Genomic DNA, 23,644 nt, shown 5'->3' with positions numbered 1-23,644 from the left:
CGGGGATATTGTAGACGTGGTGCCAGGAGTCCAGACACCAGTGGTCCCACCCTGCTCTGTGTCAGCCCCTGCAACTGAGCTTCGGGGCGCAGGGGTGGTGCAGGGTGGGGGCACCATGGTCTCCGCTCACCTCCATAGCTCGCTCAGCACCCTGCCCTGCCAGCCACCCACTCCTGCAGTGACGCCTGCCAGGCAGATGTGTAGGGGAGGGGCTGGGGCTATACCAGGTGATGCAGCCTTGTCAGCCCCTGGAGGCCCCAAGAGCAGTGGGCACCTGCTCCCCAGCCTCACAGGAGCGGGAGGCTTAGCTCCCAGTTGGCGGCTGCCCAGCACATACCCCTCCCCTGGGGGGTCTGGCTCAGCCATGACCTTGCCCTGAGGGTCGCACCTGTGTTTGTACACGTGTACACCTGCACTTGACGTGTGCTGGCATCCATGTGTGAGCACACATGCACATCCGTGTGCACCGAGGAGCACACACATCTATGTGCACACGTGGTGCATGTGGTTCATGTGTCCCCTGCAGGGATCTTAGGCACTCGTGGCCCCACTGTGGGGCCTGGGTTGAGTGACATGTGGCGTGTTTCTGTACTGTGGATACTGGAGCAGAGCCGGCTATGCATGTCCACACGTGTGTGCACTGTGGGGCAGGGAGGGTGTGCAGGCAGCCTCAATGGGAGAGCTGTGCCTGCCACACATGTGGCCCTGGGGCCCAGCACCCTGGGGCCCAGGACAGGGACGGCTCCACAGGGCAGGTCTCCAAGGCAGAGCAGGAGGTGTGGCTGCGGGAGGGTTGGGAATGAAGATGCCCACAGACACTTCTTCCCCAGCTGAGGTGGGGCGGGCTGGGTGCCCCAGGCTGGCCCTTGGCCCCAGCTTTCACCACATCTGCCTCTGCTTGGCAGGGCCAAGAGGGCTCTGGGGCCTTGAGCCCCCATGACATGGGTTCAGCCGCTGAACAACTACCACCTGCATCAAGGGCCACACATGCCCATCAAGCCAGCCCCGCAGACAAGCAGAGGTGCTGACCCTGGGGGACCGGCAGCTGGAGGGACCAGCTGAGGATCGCTCCCCGGCCCCTGGATAGGCCCCATGGGAGTCCAGCTGCAGCATCTAGAGCTGGAGGGCACCCAGAGCTTGTGGTGACAGCCCCTCTCCCCTGAAAACTGTCCAGTGACTCCCCGTCCAGCTGGCCCAGGATGGGCTTCCAAGGGCCCCTTGGCCACCAGGAGGGCCAGCTCAGCTCCATCTGGCAGGGTGTGTGGCAGTGAGGACAGTGACCCCCAGGGTCTGGAGGGGGGCGGGGTCCAGGGAGCAGGTCCCGCTGGAGGTGGGCAGGCTCACCCTGGGCTCTAGCACTGACCCCCTGAGGCTGGCTGGTCAGCTCTGGAGCAGTCAGTTTTGGCTGAGGGCTTGCTGGAGCTCTGGGTGCTGAGGGGTCTGTGGGGGTGGGATGTCACTTGGTGGTGGGGTCTCCACCCACCTCAGGGTCCAGGCCTGGCTGAAGGACACTCCCCATAGGCCAGTGAGTGCAGGAGGCCAGATGCTGGCTGCCCCTTTTGGGTTTGGCCTCTAGGGAAGCCCAAGGCCCCGGGTGGACAAATGACCACAGCAACAGAGCAAGTGCTGGGCTGTAGAGAGTCACACCCATCCCCAGCTCTGTCCTGTACTGCTCGTGGAATCCGGCTCCCGCCAGCAGCACGGCACAATGCTTGCCGTACACACGAGGAGACTGAGGCCCACGCTGGCTGACGGCTTGTCCCTGTCCACACAGAGTGAGCAGGGGCAGGGTTGGGCACTTGGGTGTGCTCCTGACCTGCCGGCATTGTGCCCCCTGGAGCATGACCGCTCACGGGCTGCCCCACAGTAGGCTGTGGGGGGCAGATGGACTGGGTGGACCCCATGTCCTGGGGCCAACGGGAGAGGCAGCATACCTGTAGGGAGCAAGGTCGGGATCTGTGGTCCTGGGGGTTCTCAGAGGGGCTGACAGGGCTCTTCAGGGGGAGGAGCCAGGCTGTGGGGAGAGAGGAAATATACATGGAACATCCCCAGGGCAGTTCCTACCCATGGGCCCCTGTTGCCCTTCCATCCTGCCTTCCCTCCCTCCGTGGCTGCCTGTCTGTCTGTCCAGTCTACCCCTCTTCCTGTCTGTCTTGTCGCTTGCTCTGCAGGCTCAGCCCATGGGCCCTGAGCCAGGCTGTCATGCCCAGGTCAGTGCTCTGCGGCGGGTCACGCCTGCCCTCCGCTCTCCCCTAGGCCCCTCCTCAGCCAACTGGTCCTACCCTGCAGACCATCAGTCAGGGTCGTCCCAAGGCCCCAACCTGGCTGACCTCCTCAGGCCATTTGGCAGTAAGCAGGGGCTGGAGCCCCAGGGCCACGTGGTGGCGTCGGCTGTGTGCTCCCGTCCCTGTGGCTGGGGTCGGGGGTGGGGGCCCTGGAGGCTGGTTCCTGGCCCAGCCGAGACTTCTGGCTACAGAAGGGTGGGGATGGGGGTGACCCTTGGCTCCCTGGCCTCACCAGCAGCTTCCTGGGACCTGAGCGGGGGGACAGCAATGATGCCAGCCAGCTGAAGAAAAATGATTCTCTCTGTCCTGGCATGAGAAACGCCCTCCAGAGTTCAGGACCTGTGCCCCAGGGAGGGCCCCAACATGTGGCCAGTCGCTGGGGCACAGAGAGGAAGACCTGGCCACCCTTTGGGGTGTTGTGGGGTAGCCCTGCCTGAGCTGGGTGGGGAGGGGCCCCTGGGGGCCCCTGGAAGGAAGGGCTGTCAGGGTGGTCCTGGCTTGGCCACAGCCCCTGTAGGTCCAGACCCTCTGGCAGGTGCCAGCAGTTGGGAAGCACCTGGGTGTGTCCATGGGAAATGGAACTTCCAAAGGTCACCGCAGTCTCAAGAGGACAGGGCTATGAGGGGCCGGGGTCAGCAGTGACCCCGTGTGGCAACAGCAGGCATGACAGTGGCTGAGCACCGCCCAGAGGTGTAGGGGGTGGGGCCGTGAGGAGGGGGCGTGGGGAGAGGCGGGAAGCCTGCACAAAGTGGGCTCACGGCCCTGAGTCCTTTGGGGACCATTCTTTCATTCTCTATACACACTCACTGAGCAGGGTCTGTGGGCCGGGCCACGCTGTGGGTGAGGGGCTGATGCTCCGCAGGGACCTAAGGAGGAGACAGTGGTGAAATGCTGAGAAGGGGGTGAAACAGGTAAGAGTTGATGGCAGAGGAGGGCATTAGGGTGTGGGGGGGCAGATGGTGGCGGGGAGAGGAGGGCAGAGGTTGAAGGTAGTGGGAAGGAGGTGGAGCGGAGGGTGGTGGGGGGAGAGGTGGGGCAGTCCTCAGCAAGGAGGTGAGGTGCTGGGAGTGCCAGGAAGGTGATGCTCTCCCACCCCGCCCCCATCTGACGAGAAAGGGTTGTGCTGGGCACATCACAGTAGCCATCCATCTGTCCGGGCTGCTGCCCCGTGGGTCCCTCCGATCCTGTTACAGATGAGGAGACGGGGGAGCAGAGGCTGGGACCTGGGTCTCTGCAGAGGCCCCATGCGGGGTGGGGGTGGGGTGGGGGGCTGCCTCTGGCTCCACCTGGGCTGAGAGCTTGCTGTGGTTACAGGTGGGGTGAGCCCAGGAGCCCCACAATAGGGCCTGTCTGCCTTGGCCGGCCAAGAGGAGGGGCCTAGCCTAGTTGGGCACAGGGACATGGTGTGTGACCTCAAACTGGCTGGAGGCCTAGGCGCCAGCCCTCCCGTGGCATTCTGAGGTGTTGGAGGGCCCCAAGGTTTGCACTGTGAGGGCAGCAGCTCTACGGAGAACACTGGTGGGACCAGGTGGATGCTCTGATGGTTTTGACTGTGGGTCTTGGGGTCCTCCAGGGATGCAGCTGACCCAGCTCTGTCCCCTACTCAGAGCCCAGCCCCCACACCAGGGCTGCAGGGTGTTCACTGAATGGGGGGTGGGCAGGTCAGCAGCTAGGATTATAAGGTCCGTCCTGGCTCCTGTTGGGGTCTAGGGCAAAGGTCTGTCCAGTGAAGGGATGGGGTGGGGGTGTGAGCCCCCTGAAATCCCCACATCAGGCACATTCATGGTCACTTGCAGGGTCAGTCATTGAGCGTTTATTCCCAGTTCTCAGAGCTCAGCTATGGCTGGGGAGGCGTGGCCGTGTTGTGGGGATGGAGGAGGGGGGGGCTGGTGGGCTGCCCTTGCTCTCAGGCTGAGGTCCTGCCTGGAAATTGCCAGGCAGGTGACGGAGGCAGCAGCCGCAATTAGGGGCCCGGAAGACCCCATGGAGCAGCGCTCAGGGCAGGCCTGGAGGGATGGCACGTGAGGTGGGGGCTGAGGAGTGTGGCCCACACCCACCTCCATGTGAGACGCTCAGGATGCAGGTGGAGGGGGCAGAGTCTAGCAGAAGCAAAGGCACAAGGTCAGACGGGCCTAGCAAGGAGGGTTGAGGTCTGCAGATGGAGAACCCAGCCAGGCTGGGGTGATGGCCACAGAGGGTCCAAGCAAAGCAGCGTGGAGCACGGTGCTCTGGGGTGTTGGCTGGGGGCCCAGGAGGAGCCCACCTTGAGGGTGGCCCAGGTCCTGGCTCTGCCTCTTCCAGAGTGACCCCGATCAAGTCTACAAATAAGTTCCTGGGGTTGAGGCTCTAGAACCAGGGAGGTGCTCTGGGGCAGTTTGTGGGGGTTGGGGTGTTGGGAGGGAGGCCCATTTGGGTCCCACAGCCCAAGAGCTTAATCCTCTGGAATTGCAGCTGCCTGGCTCCCCCTGCTGGCCAGGCCTGGCCATTGCAGGGATGTGTCCAGGACTCTGACCTGCAGCCCCCAACCGTTGGAGTCCCAGCCTGCCATCCCCACCCCAGCATGATGCTCTCAGTTGTCCGGCTCCAGCGTCCACTCCGACAGCCACTTCAGGCAGGAGGCCCGCTGTGCTTCTGTCTCAGGGAGCTTGGCAGGGGGCGGTGGGGGCCGGCCCGGCCCGGGCAGGGGCGTGGAGGGGCTGCAGGGCCTGGGGCCCCCTTCTGTGGGGTCAGGGTCTGGGGCAGCCCGCAGGACCTGGACGAGCTCGTCCAGTGGCTGCACCAGGGTGTGGGGGCTCCAGCAGGCATCGAGGGTGGGCACGAAGGGGTCGGGCGTGCAGGCCTCCACGCACTCGGTGCATGTGGGGATGCGCAGGTAGAAGGCGTGGAGCATCATGCGGAAGGGCTGGTCCTCCTGGTTCGAGGCCTGGCCATAGGTCTGGTCCCCCACGATGGGGTGGCCCAGGGCGCTGCAGTGCACGCGCAGCTGGTGCGTCCGTCCTTTGGGGAGGAGAGGGGGCCAGTCAGGCGGGGGCGCCACCCCATGCCCACCCCCTACCCATTCACATCATGCCCAGCACCGTCCTTGAAGCCTCACACAACCCCTGGGGGCAGCAGACCTCCCTGTTTCATGCCACAAAGACGTCAGAACTCAGAACAGAAGCGACTTCTGGGGTTGCCCCTGGTGAGGCCAGGGCGATGCTCGATCAACTAGAGAACCCAGGCCACAGCGACCTCGTACAGGGCAAGAGGCTGCAGGCTGTGAGGCTGAGTGTGGGGGAGGAGTCAGCCTGGCCAGCAATGCTGGGAGACCCTGGGCAGGTTCCTTTCCTGTGTGATGGGGACACTTCGGTGCCCTGTGCCAGGAGATGCCCAAGGCAGGACACCATCAGCAGATAGCAAGGAGACCTGGGCACACGCGCCCTGGACACACCCGTGAGAGGCTGCAACAGCACTTTGGAGACAGGATCACCTGCATACAGTCCGTGTTCCAGGACCACCAGCTCAGTGAGGCTTGGTTTTGGGTTCTCACAGCCTGAAGGGAGCAAGGAAAACCCAGAGAGTTGGCTGGGCCAGCTCCATGGCTGAGTCCACCCCAATCCCAGGTCGCCTGCCCGGGTTGCCCCAGCCTACCCAGGGTCCCCACTGGACGACTGTGCCCCTGGCCCCCACCCCCTGCCCTCCGTACCCTGTGTGCCCTCAATGCACATGGTGTGGGTCCGGCCTTCTGTGCTGTTCTTGCCAATAGCATAGCTGATGGTCATTCGGCTCTCCTGGACGTGCCCCCGCACCTGCCAGGAAGGGGGTCACACGCTGCTCACGGGGTCACCCACCACTGCTGGGAAACCCATCTGACAGCCAGAGGCTATCAAAGTGGATTGAGTGTTGGAGTCTCCTGCTCCAAGGACCAGCTGGGCCTTACCAGAGCCAGATAAGCCTTGGTGACTCTCCGGTCCTTGAAGCACCTGTAGGCACTGCCTGCGGCTGCCTTGTTCAGGGCCACACAGAGTGCCCCGCTGGTGGAGAAGTCCAGTTGGTGGCAGAACCTGGCATGGGGCAGAGGATCAGTGGTGGCTGGGCTGTGGGCCGCTTCCCACCGACGGAGGCTGCTGTGGGTACCTGAACCCGTAGCAGGTGTCAGGGTCGGCCAGCTCTGGGAAGCGGTGCCGCAGCTGCTTCTGGAGGGTCAGCGTCTCCCACCAGGACTTGCTGTCGATGCGCACATCCCAGTGCTTGTTCACCACCAGGAAGTCACGGCTCCGGTACACGACACACAGGTTCTCCACGCTGCCTGGCTCCATGGTGGCTGCAGTGCAGGGCAAGTGCATGGAGCGGGGTCATGGGGTGCCCAGCCCACATCAGGGTCCTGCCCACCTGGCGTGGACACCCCTGCTCCCCAGGGCCCTGGGTCTGAAGCCACCGAGGCTGTGTCAGGCAAGCTTGCAGACCTACTGTGTGCCTGCACTCCCACCTCTGAGTCAAGTAGCAGGGTGTCAAGTAGCAGGGGTCTGGCCAATATCAGGGGAGCTAGTGTTGCCCTAGGCTCTGGCTGTGGGTTAGTCCTGCCAGACCCGGGCCTGGGGAGAAGCAGTCTTGCCCTCCAGCCTGCTCCCACGGACCCTTCCCGGACGGGCCACGGACGCGCGATAGGAGCCTTTTCCTGAGTGGGGTGGGGTGCAGGGCAGGGGATGGGGCTCTCCCTCTCCCGCGTAGACGTCCCCTGCCCTGCCTCCCCTCCGAGGAACCCTCGCCTCCCGCGTCTGATGGGCACAGGCGGAGAGGTGCCCGGCGGACTCCACTGCGAACACTTCCCGCGCCCCTGCCCATTCCGAGATCGACCTGCAGCTGAGCTGCGCCGTCTGGGCCCCCGATGCTGCTGCCCGGCCCTGGCTCCTGCCCTCGCGTCTCCCTGCCTCGTGGCCCAGCAGCCCCGGAGCAGTCACTTGGACCACAGAGGTGCGCCTCGCCGGGCCCAGCCTGGGCGCTCAGTCCCGCCCACGTCCCGCCCACGTCCCGCCCACGGCGCAGACGGGCGGCCGTGCTGACCAATGGAGAGCGCCCGGATCCCGCCGCTCCAGCTCCAACGTACGGACTCAGCCCCGCCCGGCCTGCGCGCGCAGCCCCGCCCACGCCCCGCCCCTCCCGCTGACCAATGGCGAGCGTCCGGATACGCCGGCCGTTGATTGGCGGCGCCGGGTCGCTTTGGGCAGGAGCTGCGCGCTGGGCGCGGGAGGTTCGCAGCCGGCGGCGGGCGGCCATGGAGGACTACGAGCAGGAGCTGTACGGCGTCGAGGATGACTTCCACAGCCAGTTCGCGGCCGAGCTCGAGGTGCTGGCCGAGCTGGAAGGTAGGCGTGGGCACTGCCGTGGCCTCGTCCCCCGTAGCTCGACAGGGGTCTGGCCCACCCGGGGATTCCAGGAGGGCTGCTCGGAGGGGAGGCGCGAAGGCCGGGAGGCAGCAACAACCTGAGAGAGAGCAGGGCCCTGCAGCGCCGCCGACCTCGGGGGCTGTGACTGTGTGCAGACGAAATGCTCTGCATGACTGCTGTGAGTTTTCTCTCCGCAGGGACAACCGCCATGTCACCTTCCAGGGACCCCTGGCCCACCGTGGGCCGGCCCCGCCTGACGTTCGAGGAGACCATTGCTGGAGGGAACGCTGCCACTCACTGCTCTCCAGGCGGACCTCCAAGGAACAGCAAGGGCGGTGCCAGGAAGAGGCAGCTGGCCGCTGACATCCACGGGGACAGACCCCTGCCCCCTAGTATGTTTTCCGGGGGCCCAGAGCATAGGGGTGGGGTTCGAGGCTGGAGAAGGACCTCTGTTCCTTCCATGTGTCTCCCCAGCCCCCAAAGTCAAACGGTCCAGGCTGGAGGCTGCCAGGAGACTGAACTTCAGGTCCGATGAGATGGAAGAGCCGCTGCCTCCTGACTCCCCGACTCAGGACATCACCCCCCCACCGAGTCCTGAGGTCCCTGCTGAACTATGGGGCAAGGGGTGTGTAGCTTGGGGTACAGGTATCTCAGTATCTTGGAAGGATCTGGTTTCTTCGACAACGTCTTGAGGGCTGGGGATTGGGGGTCTGTGGGAGGGCTGGGTAGCCAGCAGTGGATCCAAGTCCCTTCCCCAGGAATCCCCAAGATGGTCATGGTCCCTTCCCAGGCCCTTGGATACTGGGGCTGATGTGGGTCTCACTAAGGCCTCGCCAGCCGCCCGCAATCCTGTCCTGAGGCGGCCCCCTGTCTTGGAGGACTACATCAATGTGACCTCCACTGACGGCAACCGGGCCTTTCTAGTGCTTCAGGCTGACCCAGTGGGCACTGGGGTCCAGGTGGGTGCTGTGCAGACACGAGCGGGGGCCTGGACATCACATCCCCTACCCTGAACCTGGGAACCCCTCTAGAGGTCCATCTGGCCTCTAGTCTTCCACTCGGGAGAGCCATCTTTCTCCTTCACTTTCCTCCTCTTTCTCTTCTTTTTTCTTCTTCTCCTTCTTTTTACTTGTTTTCTTCTTTTCTCTTTTCCTCCACCTTAGATCTGCTGCCATTCCAATGATCCCTTGGGGTCCCTGGTGAGAAGGGGCTCCTTGTGGCCCGTTGATGCTAGGAAATGCCATCTAGGTCCCTGAGCACTGTTGGGAGGGGGGTTGTAGAAATCCCATAACCTAGAGGAGGGTGACTGATGCTCTCCCTTCCCTGCAGAGCCCTCTTCTTGACATCCGGTGGCGTGGCCGTGGCCAGCTGGATCTGCTGGGTGTGTCCTTTGCCTCCCTGAAGGAGAAGATCGACAGTGAGGTAGGGTCTACTGGGGTTTGCTGGGAAGGGAGAGGTAGCTCAGGGGTGAATGGCTGGCTGAGCCATCCTGATTCCAACCCCATTGTCTGCACAGCGGCGGCAGCGACTGCTGGAAGAGGCCCAGCGGCTCTCGGACACACTGTGCAGGTGACACAGTGGGCCCCTCCACCTCTGAGGTCCTCACCGGTCCTTGGATTGCTGACCCCCAGCATGTATTCTGGGGGGTGTGATCCCTGCATGGGGTTAAGGCCCAGTGGCTCAGGGCACAATGCTCTCCAGTCTTAGGTCAGAGGACGTGGAGGAGGGGCCCCAGCCCTCGGGGGCCTCTGAGGAGGAGCCGGCTGACAGCCAAGATGCTTCCCAGCATTGCCTCTGGGTGGATGAGTTCGCACCCCAACGCTATACGGAGCTGCTCAGTGACGACGTGAGGTCCTGTTTTTGCTTAAGTGAAGTGTGACTGGCTTCTTTGTTGCCGAGAGAAAAGTACTTAGGGCCTAGCAGGTCTTTATTTTGCCAGCCCACAGAGGGGTCAGGATTTGGAGAAGGGATTTGACCAGCCTCGTTGAATTGTAGGTGGGGAAACTGAGGCCAGTACAGAGCCTTTCACTGGTCATCACTTGTCATTCAGCCTCAGCATCACTGTGTGTGTCTTTGGGCTCATGACAGTAGGGTGACATGAGGGGCAGGCACTAGGAGTCCTTGGTGCTGGTGGCCGCCCCCCCAGGCTGGGCCTCTCTTCTTGCAGTTCACCAACCGCTGCCTCCTCAAGTGGCTGAAGCTGTGGGACTTGGTGGTGTTTGGCCGAGAGCGGCCCACCCGGAAGCCCAGACCCAGTGTGGAACCGGCCCGTGGTGGCAAGGAGGCCACAGCCTCCAGCAAGTGGAAAAGCCACGGACAGGTGCTAGAGGAGATGCTGGAGGCTGAGCTGGATCCAAGCGGGCGGCCCCGGCAGAAGGTGAGCCCACCTGGCTGTGGGCTGTTCTCTGGATGGCTGGCACCATTGCAGCCTCTGGGGGCCATGAGGCACATTTACTGCCCCCGAGGGTGTAGGTGGAACGATGTCAGGGTCTAGGTGAGGAGTGTCAGCAACGTGAGCTGGGAATTGAGTCCTTTCTTCTAATGACTTAGATAAGACTAGCACTCCTTGCAGGGCCCTGCACCTCCCCACAGTGATTATGCTGGACTGTGGGTGGGTTCTGGCTGTTAGTCACGTCAGTAACAGCTGTGTCCTTGTCAGGTACAAACGTAACTCACTTCAGGCAAGGCTTTATTCTCGCTCTGCATGACCAGCAGGCAGGGGCTTGTTTTCCTTTGGTGACTGGGGCAGGGCAGGAGAACATCTCTTAGCACTGAGCTTCACGGGATAGGATTTTCAGTCTCTGGCGGTTGGGTCAGGGTCTCCCAGAGTCCGTGAGGTGGTGTGGGTTACAGCACGTTTTCTCCTGCCTCGGCTGCAGGTGGCGCTGCTGTGTGGGCCCCCAGGGCTGGGCAAGACCACCCTGGCCCATGTGATTGCGCGGCATGCTGGGTACTCTGTGGTGGAAATGAACGCGAGGTGAGTTGGGGGAGGGCCAGGTCTCCTTTTGTCCTGGCATGTCTGGTCGAGCCTGGGATACAACCCTGAAAGCCTCGGGGTGGTGGGCTGTGGAGTTGTCCATCCTCAGGGCTCACTGGGATTTGGCCACAGTGTCATGGGGTGGCCTTGTGTAGTATCCGTGAGTTGTACACGTGGTGGCTCTGCCCTGGGAAACTGTCCTGCTGGGGACACTGGCTGCTGCCCTGGCTGAGGCCATGGCTGCTGCACTGGCTGAGGCATGGCTGCCCTGACAGCCCCTCCCTGGCCTCTTGGTTCCAGTGATGACCGCAGCCCTGAGGCCTTCCGAACGCGCATCGAGGCAGCCACGCAGATGGAGTCGGTGTTGGGCACTGGTGGGAGGCCCAACTGCCTGGTTATCGATGAGATCGACGGGGCCCCCACGGTGGGCCTCCTGGGTGTGCTGCGGCCGGGTGGGCAGGCAGTGGGGGCTGTGACTCACCTCCGTCTGCATGTCCCCTCAGGCTGCCATCAATGTTCTCCTGAGCGTCTTGGATCGCCAGGGCCGACAGGAGGCAGAGCCAGGGGGCCCCGCTGTGCCCACGGGCGGGGGGCGGCGGCGCCGGGCAGAAGGGGGGATCCTGATGAGGCCCATCATCTGCATCTGCAATGACCAGTGAGTGGGGCGGGGCAGGACGGGGTCTCCGCTGGGTGGGCGTGCCCCACGCCTGCTGGGCTGTGGCACGCACCCTGGCGGCCCTGGCCAGGTGGGCTCGCTGTGCAAACCGCTCATCCCACAGGTTCGTGCCCTCCCTTCGGCAGCTGAAGCAGCAGGCACTCCTGCTCCACTTCCCGCCCACGCTGCCCTCCAGGCTCACACAGCGGCTCCAGGAGGTCCGTGAGGGCTGCCCTCCCTCTGCCGTCAGGCCCCCAGCCTCCCAGCTGGTCCCAGGATATGGGGTGGAGGTGCTGGGACAGTTTGGTCTCTGGTGGTGGGTGGTTCCAAGCAGCGACCGAGGTCCTTCCTCAGGGATTTTCGGCCTTTGCTCCCCATAGGATAGGAGCTGACCCCTGTTTCTAGGGAGGAGGTGGCTTTAGGGTGGGGGTCGGGGGGACACTCACCCTCTCACTTCCCTGCAGATCTCCCTGCGGCGGGGCATGCGGCCTGACCCTGGCGCGCTGGCGGCCCTCTGCGAGAAGACAGACAACGACATCCGCGCCTGCATCAATGCCCTACAGGTGGGCAGGTGGCCGTGGCGGGGGTGGGGCAGGGGCAGCCAGCAGCTGGCACTCCCCCATCCCCGCACCACCGCCGTGTCTAGTTTCTACACGGGTGGGGGGTCAGCCACTCTCACCGCCCCACCCCCCACCCCATGTCCAGTTCCTGCATGGGCGGGGCCAGCGGGAGCTGAGCGTTCAGGCTGTGCAGACCACACGCATTGGCCTCAAGGACCAGCGCAAGGGCCTCTTCTCCGTGTGGCAGGAGGTCTTCCAGCTGCCCCAGGCCCGGAGGTAGGTAGGCCAGCCCCAGTCTGGGATGCCAGCCAGCTCTGCCTTTGCTGACGGGGTGTGAGGCTGCACGGCCCTGGGGGCTGCTTGGCTCTGCCTCGGCCTCCCTCACTGTCCCTTCTCGGGGACCTCAGGGTATCGTAAACGTATACAAGCTGGTGCCGCCGGGAGGGAAAGGGTGGGCAGGGCTGGGTCCAGGGTGATGGGGCGGGGGCTCCACTCCAGCCTCAGGGCCCTCTCTGCAGGCACCGCATGGGTCAGGACCCGACCCTGCCCTCCCACACACTCCTGCTCGGTGATGGGCACGTGGGTTCAGGGCCCCTCGCTACCAAGGTGCCCCTGACCGCGGCCTCTCAGCGGTTCTACCACATCTTGCATGTGGCCGCTTCTGCGGGTGAGCACGAAAAGGTGGTCCAGGTAACCATGCTCTACCTCAAACCTTTGCGGGGGGCTGAGGGGCAAGAGGCCAGCATCTGGCAGTGTTTCTCATCCCCAGACAGTGAGTGGGACACGCTTCAGATGGTGCTGAGCCCGAGGAGAAACAGGCGGGTGGGAGGGCGGGGAGTGGACACGGGGCATCGGGAGGCTTCTGAGAAGGGGTGGGAGCAGGGACAGGCTGGGAGGAAGGACTGACCCTGGCAGGAGGGGGATGGCCAGCGTGGGGTCGTATGATGGGGTCACTCTGGCTGCTCTTGGGGAACTATCTGAAGGGCCCCGGCAGTAGCTGGAAGGGGCTGGATTCTGGATGTGAGCTGTGGGAACAGGGACGTGGGTGCACGTGGGGTGGAGAGCAGGTGGTGGATGCCCCCCATCCCCTGGGAAGCCTGATGTAAGTTGCCTCCCTGGCTAAGCAGCTTTGGATTAGCAGCTGGGGATCCTTGCAAATCTGGAAATCCACTGTGTGGAGGGCAGTGTGGTGGCTGGAGGGGAGGGATTCCCACATGGAACAAGAGTGGGGGCTCTGTGTCCTTGATTCTGGTGAACAGAACTTCCTTTAGGGAGGGGTTGGGGGCTTCTTTCTCACATGTCTCAGGGTCTTGGTCAAACCAGAGTTGGGGTGGCAGGGTGGGCCTTCCTGGCCACCCCCATCCGCAGGGCCCTGTGGCTACTTGCTGGTGTCTGCAGCTGTGCCTGAGACCCTGGGCCTTGCAGGCAGGTGGGAGGGGAAGGGTCCCACTGTGTGGTGCTTGTGCTGTGGGCTGGGGGGGCGTGAGGCTGGAGGGGCTCAGGGAACTGGCCCGTCCACCTGCCCGCAGGGCCTTTTCGACAACTTCTTGCGGCTGAGGCTGCGGGACTCCAGCTTGGCAGCCGTGTGCATAGCACTTGACTGGCTGGCCTTCGACGACCTGCTGAGCCGGGCCGCCCACCACGGCCAGAGCTTCCAGCTGCTGCGCTACCTGCCCTTCCTGCCCCCGGCGTTCCACCTGCTCTTTGCCTCCAGCCATGTGCCGAGGATCACCTTTCCCACCAGCCAGCAGGAGGTGCGCCCCACGCCCTGCCCATACCCAGGGTCTAACACCGGGGCCCTGGGTGACTTGGTCCTCGTCCGCCCTCCACCCCAGGCCCAGAATCGGATGAGCCGGACACACAACCTGATGCAGACGCTGGTGTCGGGCATCACGCCAGCCACCCGCAGCCGGGCTGCACCGCAGGCGCTCATCCTGGACACCCTCTGCCTGCTCCTGGACATCCTCGCACCCAAGCTGCGCCCTGTGAGTGCCTTGCCTGGAAGGGCTGTGGCTCCTGGTGGGGGCAGGCCCCTGGCCACGCTTAGCACCCCTGCCTGCTGCCCACCATCCCACAGGTGAGCACACAGCTGTACAGCGCCCGAGAGAAACAGCAGCTGGCCAGCCTCGTGGGCACCATGCTCGCCTATAGCCTCACCTACTGCCAGGAGCGCACGCCCGATGGGCAGTATGTCTACAGGCTGGAGCCGTGAGTCTGTGCAGCACCTGGGGTGGGGGTGCCTGGGGGCAGGAGGCTGGGGGGCTGGGCTCCAAGTGCCATGGTGATTGCTCGGCGTGAGTCTAAATGCATGGCTGTGGAGGTGTGAGTCCGCTTCCCCACTGGAGGGCGGGAGAGTCAGTCCTAGCTCATTCCTTGCCCGGATGTGACTGGGGGGTGGGCACAGCCCTGGGACCTGAGGTTAACTGCAGAGCCTCTCAGTGCCCCCAGGAGCTACCCCCAGAGGGCCCTTGAGCTCCCCAGGGCCCTGTTTCTCTGTCCTGAGAGGGTCGTGGGGATGGAGGACCGGCAGCAGTGGTGTCCAGATGCAGATCCTTGAGGCAGTAATGATGCTGGTTCCCAAGCACCCAGCCCCAGGCCTGAATCCAGGCCATGCCACGTTGTGTCAGTTCCTCCCTTGCAGCCTTCTTCAAGCCCACATACAGCTGGGGAAACAGAGGCTCAGAGTGGATAACACCCCTGCTGCCACAGAGCTGGGTGCAGCAGGGACAGGACTGGACCCGGTCCTGCATTGTTGCATTCTGGCAGTTGGGGTCGGTGCTAGTGAGTAGCTCCTGCCCCGTCTCTGCTGACTGAGTGCCCTGGTGTCCTGCCCTGCCCTGCTCACCCCGAGAGCAGGAACGTGGAGGATGTCTGCCGCTTTCGCGAGCTGCCCACCCGCAAGCCCCTCACCTACCAGGCCAAGCAGCTCATTGCCCGTGAGATTGAAGTGGAGAAGATGCGGCGGGTGGAGGCCTTGGCCCGGGCTAGGGTCGGCCCCCAGGTGAGCCCACCCCAGGCTTTGAGCAGAGCAGGGCCCTCAGAGTGGACACCGTCCCTGGTATGATTCTGCCTAGTCAGCTCTCACTGTACGTGACTTCTTGTAGGTGGACGGGGGTCCCCTGGGGGGCACTGGGGAGAAAGGGGCGCAGCCATCTGCCCCATGCAGCCACGAGCAGCGGCTGGAGTGCATCCTGAAGAGAGCTGCCCTGGAGGAGCAGGTGTGGTAACCCTAACCCTAATGGGGGGGCGGGGCTAGGTGGCCAGAGGGTGGGGCCACGTGGGCCTGGGTGGGTGACCTTGGAGTCCTATGGTTCTAAGTCCTGGAGGTCCAGCTCCCTGCTGTTCAGCATGATGGTTCCACCTGGCTTCAGTTTCTCATCTGGGCAGGATGCTGGCACCTCCCACCCTGGACCTGACCTTGGCAGGGAGCAGGCGACTGTGAGGGTGGTGAAGGGTGGAGGGAACACTTGCAGAGAGGGTCCGCGCTGGGGTGAGGGTAGGGGGCCATTGCCCAGAGGTGCCACGAGATCCCTCCTCCCTGGGAGATGGCCTCTGGGCCCTCCCACCAGGTAGGGGACTATCCGCTGTGGGTCAGCCCCCGTGAACCTGACCAGCCTATCTCCTTTAGCCCGAGAGGGACTTCTTCGGTCGTGTGGTTGTCAAGAGAGCGGCAGCCCCGAGCACAGGTGTGTGGGGAGGTGGGGGTGGTTGAGGGACTGGGGTCAGGGTCGGGTGGAGGAACGACTGTGTGGCCCCTGCAGAGCACGCAGCCCCTGAGACTGACACGGCCGAGCAGCGCATGGGCACCGCGGTGGGCAGGAGCGACGTCTGGTTCCGCTTCAAGGAGGGCGTCTCCAACGCCGTGCGGCGCAGCCTGTACATCAGGGACCTGCTGTAGCCTGGGCCACACCAAGCCCCCAGGATCCATGCTGCCACCTTGGCTGTGCTAGATACTCTGACCCACACTTGACGTCCCCAGGATCTATGCTGGACACTGTGGGGGCCGTGCCAGACCCCCCTGTCCATGCCGGACACTCTGGGGTTGTGCCAGACACCCTGGATCCACACCGGCCACCCTGGAGCCACACCAGATGTCCCCAGATACACACTGGGTGCCTGGGTGTTGCTTTCTCTCTCCTAGAAAATGTACAAAAGCATGTACATGCTTGAAAACTCTTTATAAAAGTCACACTTTTACAGAGTCGTTCTCTTCACAGGGAGGCGTGAGTCTGGGGTGTGGGGGCCTCACAGGATGGCACACTTGCCCTTCTCCACCCACGGGTTGTTCTTCATCAGGTCGGGGTTCAGGAAGGGGTCCTTGGGGATCCCGTCCTCAATCCACTTGAGGAGCCTGTGGGTGGGGAGGGGAGGGTGAGCACGAGGGCACCTGCCCTCCCTCAAGTGCTGCCTGATGGCAGTGTGTGGGGGTGTGGTTTTGGCTCATACAAATGAGCACAGAGCAGGGAAACGAGATGCAGATCATGGCTGGCCTTGGGTGGGGTGTGGCTGGGGCTCCATGGGGTCCTGGGGACTCACTCAGGGATAGTCTTGGATGACATCTCCCTCTTGAAGGCCAGCTGGTACTTGAGGCTCTCCACCTCTTTCTTCATCTGGGGCACGTCCCACTCCTCCATGGCATCCGGGGCTTCGGAAGTGGCCAGCCTGGGGCTAGAAGGTATGGGAGGAATCAACAGAGCCAGGGGGCTGCCAGCCTACGATCACCCTCCAGATGCTCCATCCCCACTGGTGAGCCCCCTCCCACCCCCCCAACAAAAGGAGGGAGGGAGCCCCCACCCTATCACACTGACACCAGCTCACTGCCTAGGGAGGCCCCCACAGCCCATGCCACTCACCAGGGTACAGGGCTGGAGCTGAGGCCCCACTAATGAGACCCTGTGTGCCTGCCCCCCACCTCCCATGGGGCTAATTAACTGCAGAGAAAACTTTCCACCCCTACCCACCAGCAAAGCCTCACCAAGGCTGGGCCTGTGGGTTGGAGAAGGTGGGGTAATGTCCCGGTGCTGGGGGATAGCAGAACAGGACAGGTCCCCTGACCCTCCACCTGCAAGACCCACTTTCCACTCCCGGTAGCAGAAACCTATCGTGTCAGGGGTGGGACCCTGACACACACACCCATACCCACACCCACACGTGCCTCCCCCTGCTTTGCATGGGCAAAGCCCACCCCGAGGGCAGGTTAATCCAGGGGCCAGGAGAGTGAGGCTGCTATTTGCATCTCTGGCCAGGGGGCTGGGGGCAAGTGCTGGGGATTTTGGGGTCCCAGGCTGAGCAGCTGGTCCAAGACTTGGAACCCCTGCAGCCTCCCACTGCCCAGTGTCTTCTCTGACCTGCCTACAAGCCCCTGGCCCCGTCTCTGAGGGTGGGCCCGCCCGTCACAGCCACAGGTTCAGACCTCTCAGGAAACCCGGCCAGCTGCGGCCAAGTGAGGGCAGGTTGCTCCTGTCTCCCTTGCTGCAGCCCACTCAAGGGGTCCAGGGAGCCCCTTGCTGTCCTCCATCCCCTGCCCTCATCACTGAGGCTGGGAGCCAGAGAACCGACTTCCTTGACCTGGGAAGTGTGGGCAGGTCCTGCCAGGAGTGTGACCTCGCCTGCCTCAGGCCGTGGAGGGAGCTCCTGGGAGGGTCAGCCAGGAGTGAGGGTGAGAGCCGGGGGAGTAGGGGGACTTTTCAGGGGCAGCCAGGGGGGCGAGCAGGGGCTCCCTCCTAGAGACCCCGAGTTCCAGCACCCCACCCGGCGGCTCAGGTTCTCAGAGAGTCACGTGGGCGGGGGCTTCCCAGGCTGGGGGCGGTGGCAGCCCGGTCCGCAGCCCCCTCCCCCGTCTCCGCCAGCCTTACCTGCGCGCAGCCGCCGCAGCCGCAGCCGCCGCCGCCCGCCCTGCGCGCCCCCGGCTTCGGCGCTCGGCGGGCACTGCGGGCGGCGCGGGCGGCGCGCACGGCGCACGGACGCGGCTCCCCACGCAGCCAGCCCGCGGACGGAGGGGTCCTCTCCACCGGTCAGGCCGGCCCGTTGCGACACGCAGGGCCGCTGCCCTCGCCCGCAGACGGACAGGCAAGGGTGCCTCGGGGGTTAGGGTGGTCCAGGTCAGCCCAATGGGACCTGGGCAAGCCCCAGAGCCCCAGGCCTCGGTTTCCTGCTCAGCGCAAGGAGCCAGTTCACCAGACCTACCTTGGACGGTGACCGCTAGGGCAAAGATGACAAGGGCCAAGTGATGGCGAGGGCGAAGTGATGGACGAGTGAGCCGGGCACACAGGCGGGCAGAGCCCAGGCAGGTGCCCCGCCCACTCCTGCCACCTGGGCCAGGCCCTAGCACCGCCCCCACTCTCTGCCCTCCTTCCTCAGGGCTGGGTTGCCCCTGGGAATCTGGCTTCATCAGGCACACTCTGCCAGCCCCAGGCAGGGCACTCCATTGCTGGGGCACCAGCTGGGGGTGGCAGATGCATCCGGGAGCAGTGTGGGGTTAGCCCTGGCCCTGGGTGACATGTCCTCCCACTGGGCTGGATGGGCTGGGCTGTCACGTTGTGCAGCACCAAAGACCATCAGCTGTTAGGTTGTATCTCAGCCGCTGCTGCCTCTCATGGGCTGGAGTCACCAGGCCAGGTGGGAATAGCAAGGATGGGGTCAAGATGCTACATCCCCCTGGGGCTTCAGCAGTGTCCACTGATAGGCCCAGAGCTGACCCACCACAGTGTGAGCCTGTTCTGGCCAGGCCACCTGGGCCTGGGTGGAGTTGCTTCCTGCTCTGGCCCCTGCCCTGCATTCCCAGGCCAGAGGCAGGCAGACTGGGCAGCTATAGTGGGTGGCAGGGCCCAGCTCACCAACCAATCCCTTCAGAGGCCAGACCCCACAGCTCCTCAGGGCAGCCGGGGCCAGACCCTCGGCAGGTGCTCCTGCAGCCTCCCCTGGCTGACTCTGCGTCCACTCAGAAGGCAGGACAGGGTAGGGGGTGTTCCCTGCCTGCCTTGGGCTCCTGGGCCCTCCCTGTTGTGACCGCATAAAACAAGGTCAGCTGCGCCTCCCCGGCCCCTCTGGCACATCAGTGTGATGACGGATCAGGAGGCACTTCATGAACTGGGCCATGTTAGGAAAAGTAGGGATTATTTTTATTATGGATTTATGGGAGTTGGAGAGCTTAGAGCCAAGGGTGCCAGCATCCTCCTCAGGGCAGATGGCTGGCAATGCTGGCCTCACTCCACCCCCCTGCCTGGCCCCTTGGGTGCCCTGTGACTGGGCGTGCACTGTGTTGCTTGGGCTACCTGGGGCTCTCCTGTGGCTGTGGGCCCAGCTCACAAGGGGTGGGGGCTCGGGGCAGGGTGTCGAGTCAGCCCCCAGAACTGGCTCAAGATTTAGACTGAGACCCAGGCCAGCCAGGGCCTGCCACCACCCATGCCTTTCCCTTGAGGGTGTGGGCAGAACAGGGAACCCAGGACCAGGTTCTGGCACAACAGTGCCCTGAGAGTCCTCTGGAAGATGCCCTGGTGTGACCCGGCAGGGCATGGCCCCTGTGGTCTGCTCCGGGGCCTGCATTGCAGGCGCTGTTTGATCTCTCCTCCGTGGATCAGAGAGCTCCACTGTAACCACAGCTGAAATCAGCCTTAGAGCTGCACACAGGCCTTAGTGATGACACTTGAACATACCTGGGCATCGTCAAGTCATCAGGATGGCGGGAGCTTGGCCTGCAGGAGGGAGCTGTGTGGGGCACAGGGTCTGCACTCCTGCTCTGAGGTACTGTTTCCTGTCTATGAGTGCTGGTCACACCCGCTGCCCTGTGGACCCTCAGGGTTCAGAAGTGGTCCCTGTGCTGACCCTGGTGGCCTCATGTGGCAGAGGCCAAAACTCCACGCGGTGGTCGAGCTGACGCATGCCTGCTCATATGAGCCTGTGAAGCTCCCGTCCTTGGTGAGAGTTGGGGGACCCAGCAACTCCTATTTCTCACTTTCCTGGGAGGCTGGACTTGTGAACCCCAGGGGTAACGGGTGGGTCTGGAATGAGCAAAGGCCCAGTGATTTGCGGTGGGAGGAGGATGCTCCAGAAGCAGTGACGGCTTGTGCTCCAGCTGACGCCACCTTGCAGTTGCCCAGAGCAGATCCCGGGAGACCAGCAGCTTTTCTGAAATTATCTCCACTAACTGGGCTGCTGGTGAGAACCAACAGGGCTCCTGACTGGCCTAGAAACGGCTGCTCCAGGCCCCACACCTGCAGGGCTCCTGACTGGGGCGGGGGTGTGGGCTGGGCTCCTGGGGACAGGGTGGGCATGGGGGGAGGTGCAGTGAGACCCTGAGGCAGGGTCTAGGTTGTGCTAGGTTTAGTGCTCAGGAAGAATCAGACAGTGGTGTGTATGGGGTGCTCTGACCCATTCTGGGCAGGGTCCCCAAGGAGGGCTCAGGGAGCAGGGGCAGGAAACGCCCCCACCAGATGGGACCTGCAGCCTGGTGCTGTCCCAATGCCACTCCAACCCATGGCCTTGCTGGGCGGGGCCAGAGCTGAGGCCGGCCTCTCACCTGGTCCCTTCTGGGCATGCTGGCGACCCAGTGCCACCCAGGCTGTTGTCAGCTCCCTGCTCAGGGTCCTCCTGAGACCAGGGCTCTCTTCCACATGGTGCCCCAGCAATGGAGTGCCCTGCCTGGGCAGATCCAGCCCCACATGCAGGCATGATGAGGCCTGAGTGAGACCACCTCCCCCGTGTCTGCAGCTTCGCTTCAGACCTTGGGGAGGTCAGACCCTACATACAACTGGCCTCCAGTGAGGAAACTAAAAGACAAGTGTTCCATGCTGCAGGACCCAGGCCTGGCGGGGGCCCAGCCTGACAGCACTCCGTCCCAGGGTGGGCGTGGGACCCTTGGTGTTACAACAGGCTGACACGCTCCTGAGGCACAGTAACAGTGGCCCCGGGGGATGTGCCTACTTGTTTCCTGTCCCTGGAAACAAAACCAGCAGAGGCGAACACAGGGACTGGAAGATACCAAAGAAGCTTTATTTCACCCAGTTAAACAGAGCTCACAAAAAACTAGGTAGTTCTTGGATAATCTTTGAAAACGATTTTCAAAAATAATTTAAGCTGTTAGACTCATGTGTGCAAAATATACAACAAATGATTCCAGGGAACCATGGGCTCTAGTTGGCACAAGCTCTGAGTCATAAAGTCTCAGGAAAGTGACTCTGGTTAAGTGGTTTATTCTAACGGCTCTGCGGTCCACAGGTGACTCCATCTCCTTCCTCACCCGCTCCAGTCCTCCTGTGATGCTGGCTCCTGCCAGCATGTGGAACAGGAAGACGCGCATGGTCTGTATCTCGGGACTCCGAGGCACCGAACACTCCAGTGCCCACAGGCCATGGGGGTCCCCTCCTGATGAGGCCGATGCCACTCAGTGGTCCTGTGCATTGCTGGTGAGTCTACCGGTCTGCACCCCCAAAGGGCCATGCACCACAAAGGTGGGTGAGTGGGGCAGACGCATACATCGGGCCACCAGTGCGTCCTTACAAAGGCCTGGGCGTGGCTCTCAGCCTTCCCTCTTGACTTGCACCCCCCAGGTCTGTGCAGCACTGCAGAGAGTTCTGCCTGAGCATGGGGCAGCGGCAGCGTGCAGCTACGCGAGTGGGGCTGGGGGCGTGTGGAGGGCCCCCCGCACTCTGTCTCACAGCTGACCCCACACATGCACCCCCTGATGAGGTGGAGCAAGGCTGGCCCAGCGCAGTGGGCCACTTCCAGGAGCAGTTCACCTCTGCTGCCTCACAGAGGAAACAGGTGCAGACCAGCCTATCAGCCACCCTCCCCCGCCCCCCTGCTGCCCTTGGGCCAGTGGCCAAGCACAGTGGGACTTGCACCTTCAGCACGTGTGCTTCTAGTCCCAAGCAATACGACCACCACGTGGGGGTGGATGAAAGAGGCCTCCTAGAAACAATTTCAGTCCCCAGAGGTTTTCCACAAAAGCAAAGGGAGGAGACACCTCTGTCAGGCAGGGGCCGCCTCCCAAGGCAAGGACAATGTCCAGCATTACTCGCCGTCTAGGGTAGTCTGATGAACTGGCCCCTGTGCTGAGCAGGAAACTGAGGCTCTGGGGCTTGCCCAGGTCCCACCCTCTTCTGTGGGTGTTGTGTCATTCATTTAGTGACTTCCCTCAAACACCTGGAATCCCTGGCCATCTGCTCATTTCATCAGAAGCTGCAGAAGCTCTGGTGACTGCACAGTGCAAGTGAGTGAATGGGCACCCTCAACTATCACAAAGCTCTCTTCCCAGAAAGGACCCCTGTCCTGTGCCAGGGGGTGAGGTCTCCATGGGGACTGTGGACGTTCACCCCTCCCAGGTCCAGCGTGGGGCTCCCTCCCCTGGGTCGTGTCTGCCACCTGGAGATGCAGTTTGTGCAGACTGCTCTGGCCAGATGGGGTGCAGAACTTGAAGCCTCAGAGGCAGACACTAGAGTTACAGGAATCTAGACACCCCTCCCACCCCCGGAATTAAATCTCCCGGGGAGGGGGGCGGAGCGTCTGTCATGTGACACGGGAGAGGACGAAGCCAACGGGAGTCCACGCAAGGAGCGCGCCCTGGGCAGCGAAGCTCGCGGGGTGGAGACGGGCGGGAGCGGCACCGAGTGCACACCTGCCGGGCCCTCCCCACGCTCACGGCCCCAGGATGTGCCAGGCTCGCTGCTCGGGTTCACCCAGGACAAATCTGCTCTTGGGACTCGGCTTCGGGAGGAGCCCACGCACCGCGGGGCCCTGGCCGCTCGGCCGCCGGGACCGTAAAACAGGGTCAGTGGGCTTCCACTCAAGGCCAGGATTTCGGCAGGAAACCCCGCGCGACAGATGTCGTTATCAAAAGTCCTTACTGGATGAGGACTCCTAGCACGGAGGCTGACGGCCCATTTATCTAGAAAGCTTGAGCCAAACAAAGGTTTCCGGCGGTCTTACTGGTGTTAACGTGGGGTGTTTATCATGAAGAAAGTACTGTACGGCTCCGCGAGGGAAGGCCCTGCAGGAGGTTCCGGGCCGCCAAACTCTGGGCAGGTCCACGATCCCCGCCGCTGCCCTTTTTTCAACTGCCTGTAGCACTGGAAGCTCGCTGCCGGCTTGGGAGATCCCTTCCGGGTCGAAGCGCGGAGGGGGCGGAGCGCTCAGAGGGCCCGCCCTCCGGCTGATGGGCGGGGCCTCTGTGGTATGACGTCGTGCGTGGCGCAGCCATCTTGGAGCCGGGCGATGGCGTCCTCAGGGCGGAAGTGTGGCGTGGTGGGAGCCGGTGTTGTCACGTCTGTGACTCTCAGGTGTTCCCTTGATCTGGCTTCCCAGGCTCTTGTCAAGTTATGGTAGGTGACCTTTGAGGGGGCCGGACACCCTCACGGCAGCATTGGTGAGCGTGAACGGCCGCGGGACTCCGTGAAAAAAGGGGCGATGTTAGAGTCAGGCGACAGAGCCGGCAGGGTGCCTCTGCCTGACCCATGTCCCCCCTCTCAGGTCCCCTGCCTCAGGTCCCTCCTCTCAGGTCCTCCCTCTCAGGTCCCCCCACCCATGTCCCCCCTCGCAGGTCCCCCCCTCTCAGGACCCTTCCTCAGGTCCTCCCTCTCAAGTCTCCCCTCCCCACGTTGCCCCTTTCGAGGGACACCCTCCCTCCCTCCTAAAGGGCTGTTCTGGAAACCTGAGCTAGCCACTTAATTATTGTTCCAGGTGCGTTTTGAGGTGTGTCATGGAGTGGACACCAGGCAGTTTTGTGTAAAACTTACAGGCTGGGAAGATAGGTGACGGTGGACAAAGCTTGTATTCCAGCATGAGTCAGTTAAGGACTTGGGGCG

The 23,644-nt window shown here is 63.3% G+C and overlaps 3 protein-coding genes and 1 long non-coding RNA gene across 13 annotated transcripts in view; 2 read left to right on the top strand and 2 right to left on the bottom strand.

Annotated features, from left to right (window-relative positions):
• Window positions 1-4,083: 4,083 nt before the first annotated feature.
• Window positions 4,084-7,260, bottom strand: RPUSD1 (RNA pseudouridine synthase domain containing 1). 4 transcript variants are annotated; one of them, XM_067707195.1, is made up of 6 exons: window positions 7,122-7,260; window positions 6,402-6,588; window positions 6,205-6,328; window positions 5,971-6,073; window positions 5,716-5,817; window positions 4,084-5,282 (listed from the first exon to the last, which is right to left on the bottom strand). In XM_067707195.1, the coding sequence occupies exons 2-6, from the start codon at window positions 6,581-6,583 to the stop codon at window positions 4,855-4,857; spliced, it is 939 nt and encodes a 312-aa protein (XP_067563296.1). In that variant the 5' UTR covers window positions 6,584-6,588; window positions 7,122-7,260; the 3' UTR covers window positions 4,084-4,854. The 4 variants fall into 4 exon arrangements, with proteins under 4 accessions (XP_067563296.1, XP_067563295.1, XP_067563297.1 ...); XM_067707194.1 differs by lacking the exon at window positions 7,122-7,260 and having other exon boundaries at window positions 6,402-6,610; XM_067707196.1 differs by lacking the exon at window positions 7,122-7,260 and having other exon boundaries at window positions 5,755-5,817; window positions 6,402-6,610.
• On the top strand, window positions 7,227-16,040 carry CHTF18 (chromosome transmission fidelity factor 18). 6 transcript variants are annotated; one of them, XM_067707164.1, is made up of 23 exons: window positions 7,227-7,367; window positions 7,493-7,630; window positions 7,849-8,043; window positions 8,126-8,276; window positions 8,442-8,610; window positions 8,981-9,073; window positions 9,168-9,220; window positions 9,353-9,497; window positions 9,819-10,028; window positions 10,531-10,628; window positions 10,929-11,052; window positions 11,132-11,283; window positions 11,408-11,501; window positions 11,748-11,846; window positions 11,989-12,119; window positions 12,362-12,533; window positions 13,373-13,597; window positions 13,679-13,828; window positions 13,921-14,051; window positions 14,700-14,844; window positions 14,948-15,061; window positions 15,472-15,529; window positions 15,605-16,040. In XM_067707164.1, the coding sequence occupies exons 1-23, from the start codon at window positions 7,331-7,333 to the stop codon at window positions 15,739-15,741; spliced, it is 3,021 nt and encodes a 1,006-aa protein (XP_067563265.1). In that variant the 5' UTR covers window positions 7,227-7,330; the 3' UTR covers window positions 15,742-16,040. The 6 variants fall into 6 exon arrangements, with proteins under 6 accessions (XP_067563265.1, XP_067563264.1, XP_067563266.1 ...); XM_067707163.1 differs by having other exon boundaries at window positions 13,373-13,828; XM_067707165.1 differs by lacking the exon at window positions 9,819-10,028 and having other exon boundaries at window positions 13,373-13,828.
• GNG13 (G protein subunit gamma 13) lies at window positions 16,003-18,184 on the bottom strand. Of its 2 annotated transcripts, none has more exons than XM_067707210.1 (3): window positions 18,030-18,184; window positions 16,380-16,511; window positions 16,003-16,194 (listed from the first exon to the last, which is right to left on the bottom strand). In XM_067707210.1, the coding sequence occupies exons 2-3, from the start codon at window positions 16,475-16,477 to the stop codon at window positions 16,089-16,091; spliced, it is 204 nt and encodes a 67-aa protein (XP_067563311.1). In that variant the 5' UTR covers window positions 16,478-16,511; window positions 18,030-18,184; the 3' UTR covers window positions 16,003-16,088. The 2 variants fall into 2 exon arrangements, with proteins under 2 accessions (XP_067563311.1, XP_067563312.1); XM_067707211.1 differs by lacking the exon at window positions 18,030-18,184 and adding an exon at window positions 17,699-17,783.
• Window positions 18,185-22,384: 4,200 nt separating this feature from the next.
• LOC137207368 (uncharacterized) overlaps window positions 22,385-23,644 on the top strand; it is a 47,596-nt gene continuing 46,336 nt past the window's right edge. The window contains exon 1 of the long non-coding RNA XR_010935057.1: window positions 22,385-23,161. This is a non-coding gene — a long non-coding RNA (uncharacterized lncRNA). The remainder of the gene's footprint in view (window positions 23,162-23,644) is intronic.

This window comes from Pseudorca crassidens, chromosome 15 (assembly GCF_039906515.1).
Source record: "Pseudorca crassidens isolate mPseCra1 chromosome 15, mPseCra1.hap1, whole genome shotgun sequence".
Lineage (NCBI taxonomy): Eukaryota > Metazoa > Chordata > Mammalia > Artiodactyla > Delphinidae > Pseudorca > Pseudorca crassidens.
This window is presented reverse-complemented; position numbering and strand designations above follow the sequence as displayed.

What these genes read in the sequence shown, in the direction of transcription:
- RPUSD1 (XM_067707194.1), bottom strand. Translation starts at nt 6,610, where the DNA reads ATGCACTTGCCCTGCACTGCAGCCACCATGGAGCCAGGCAGCGTGGAG. An exon ending in GTGCATTGAGGGCACACAGG is followed by an intron (nt 5,818 to 5,970) that starts GTACGGAGGGCA and finishes TGCTCCCTTCAG; the next exon opens with GCTGTGAGAACCCAAAACCA. An exon ending in GCTGTTGCAGCCTCTCACGG is followed by an intron (nt 5,283 to 5,715) that starts GTGTGTCCAGGG and finishes TCCTCCCCAAAG; the next exon opens with GACGGACGCACCAGCTGCGC.
- CHTF18 (XM_067707163.1), top strand. Translation starts at nt 7,331, where the DNA reads ATGGAGAGCGCCCGGATCCCGCCGCTCCAGCTCCAAC. An exon ending in GCGGGCGGCCCCGGCAGAAG is followed by an intron (nt 10,029 to 10,530) that starts GTGAGCCCACCT and finishes CCTCGGCTGCAG; the next exon opens with GTGGCGCTGCTGTGTGGGCC. An exon ending in GAGCTGCCCTGGAGGAGCAG is followed by an intron (nt 15,062 to 15,471) that starts GTGTGGTAACCC and finishes TATCTCCTTTAG; the next exon opens with CCCGAGAGGGACTTCTTCGG.
- GNG13 (XM_067707210.1), bottom strand. Translation starts at nt 16,477, where the DNA reads ATGGAGGAGTGGGACGTGCCCCAGATGAAGAAAGAGGTGGAGAGCCTC. An exon ending in TCATCCAAGACTATCCCTGA is followed by an intron (nt 16,195 to 16,379) that starts GTGAGTCCCCAG and finishes CCCCACCCACAG; the next exon opens with GCTCCTCAAGTGGATTGAGG.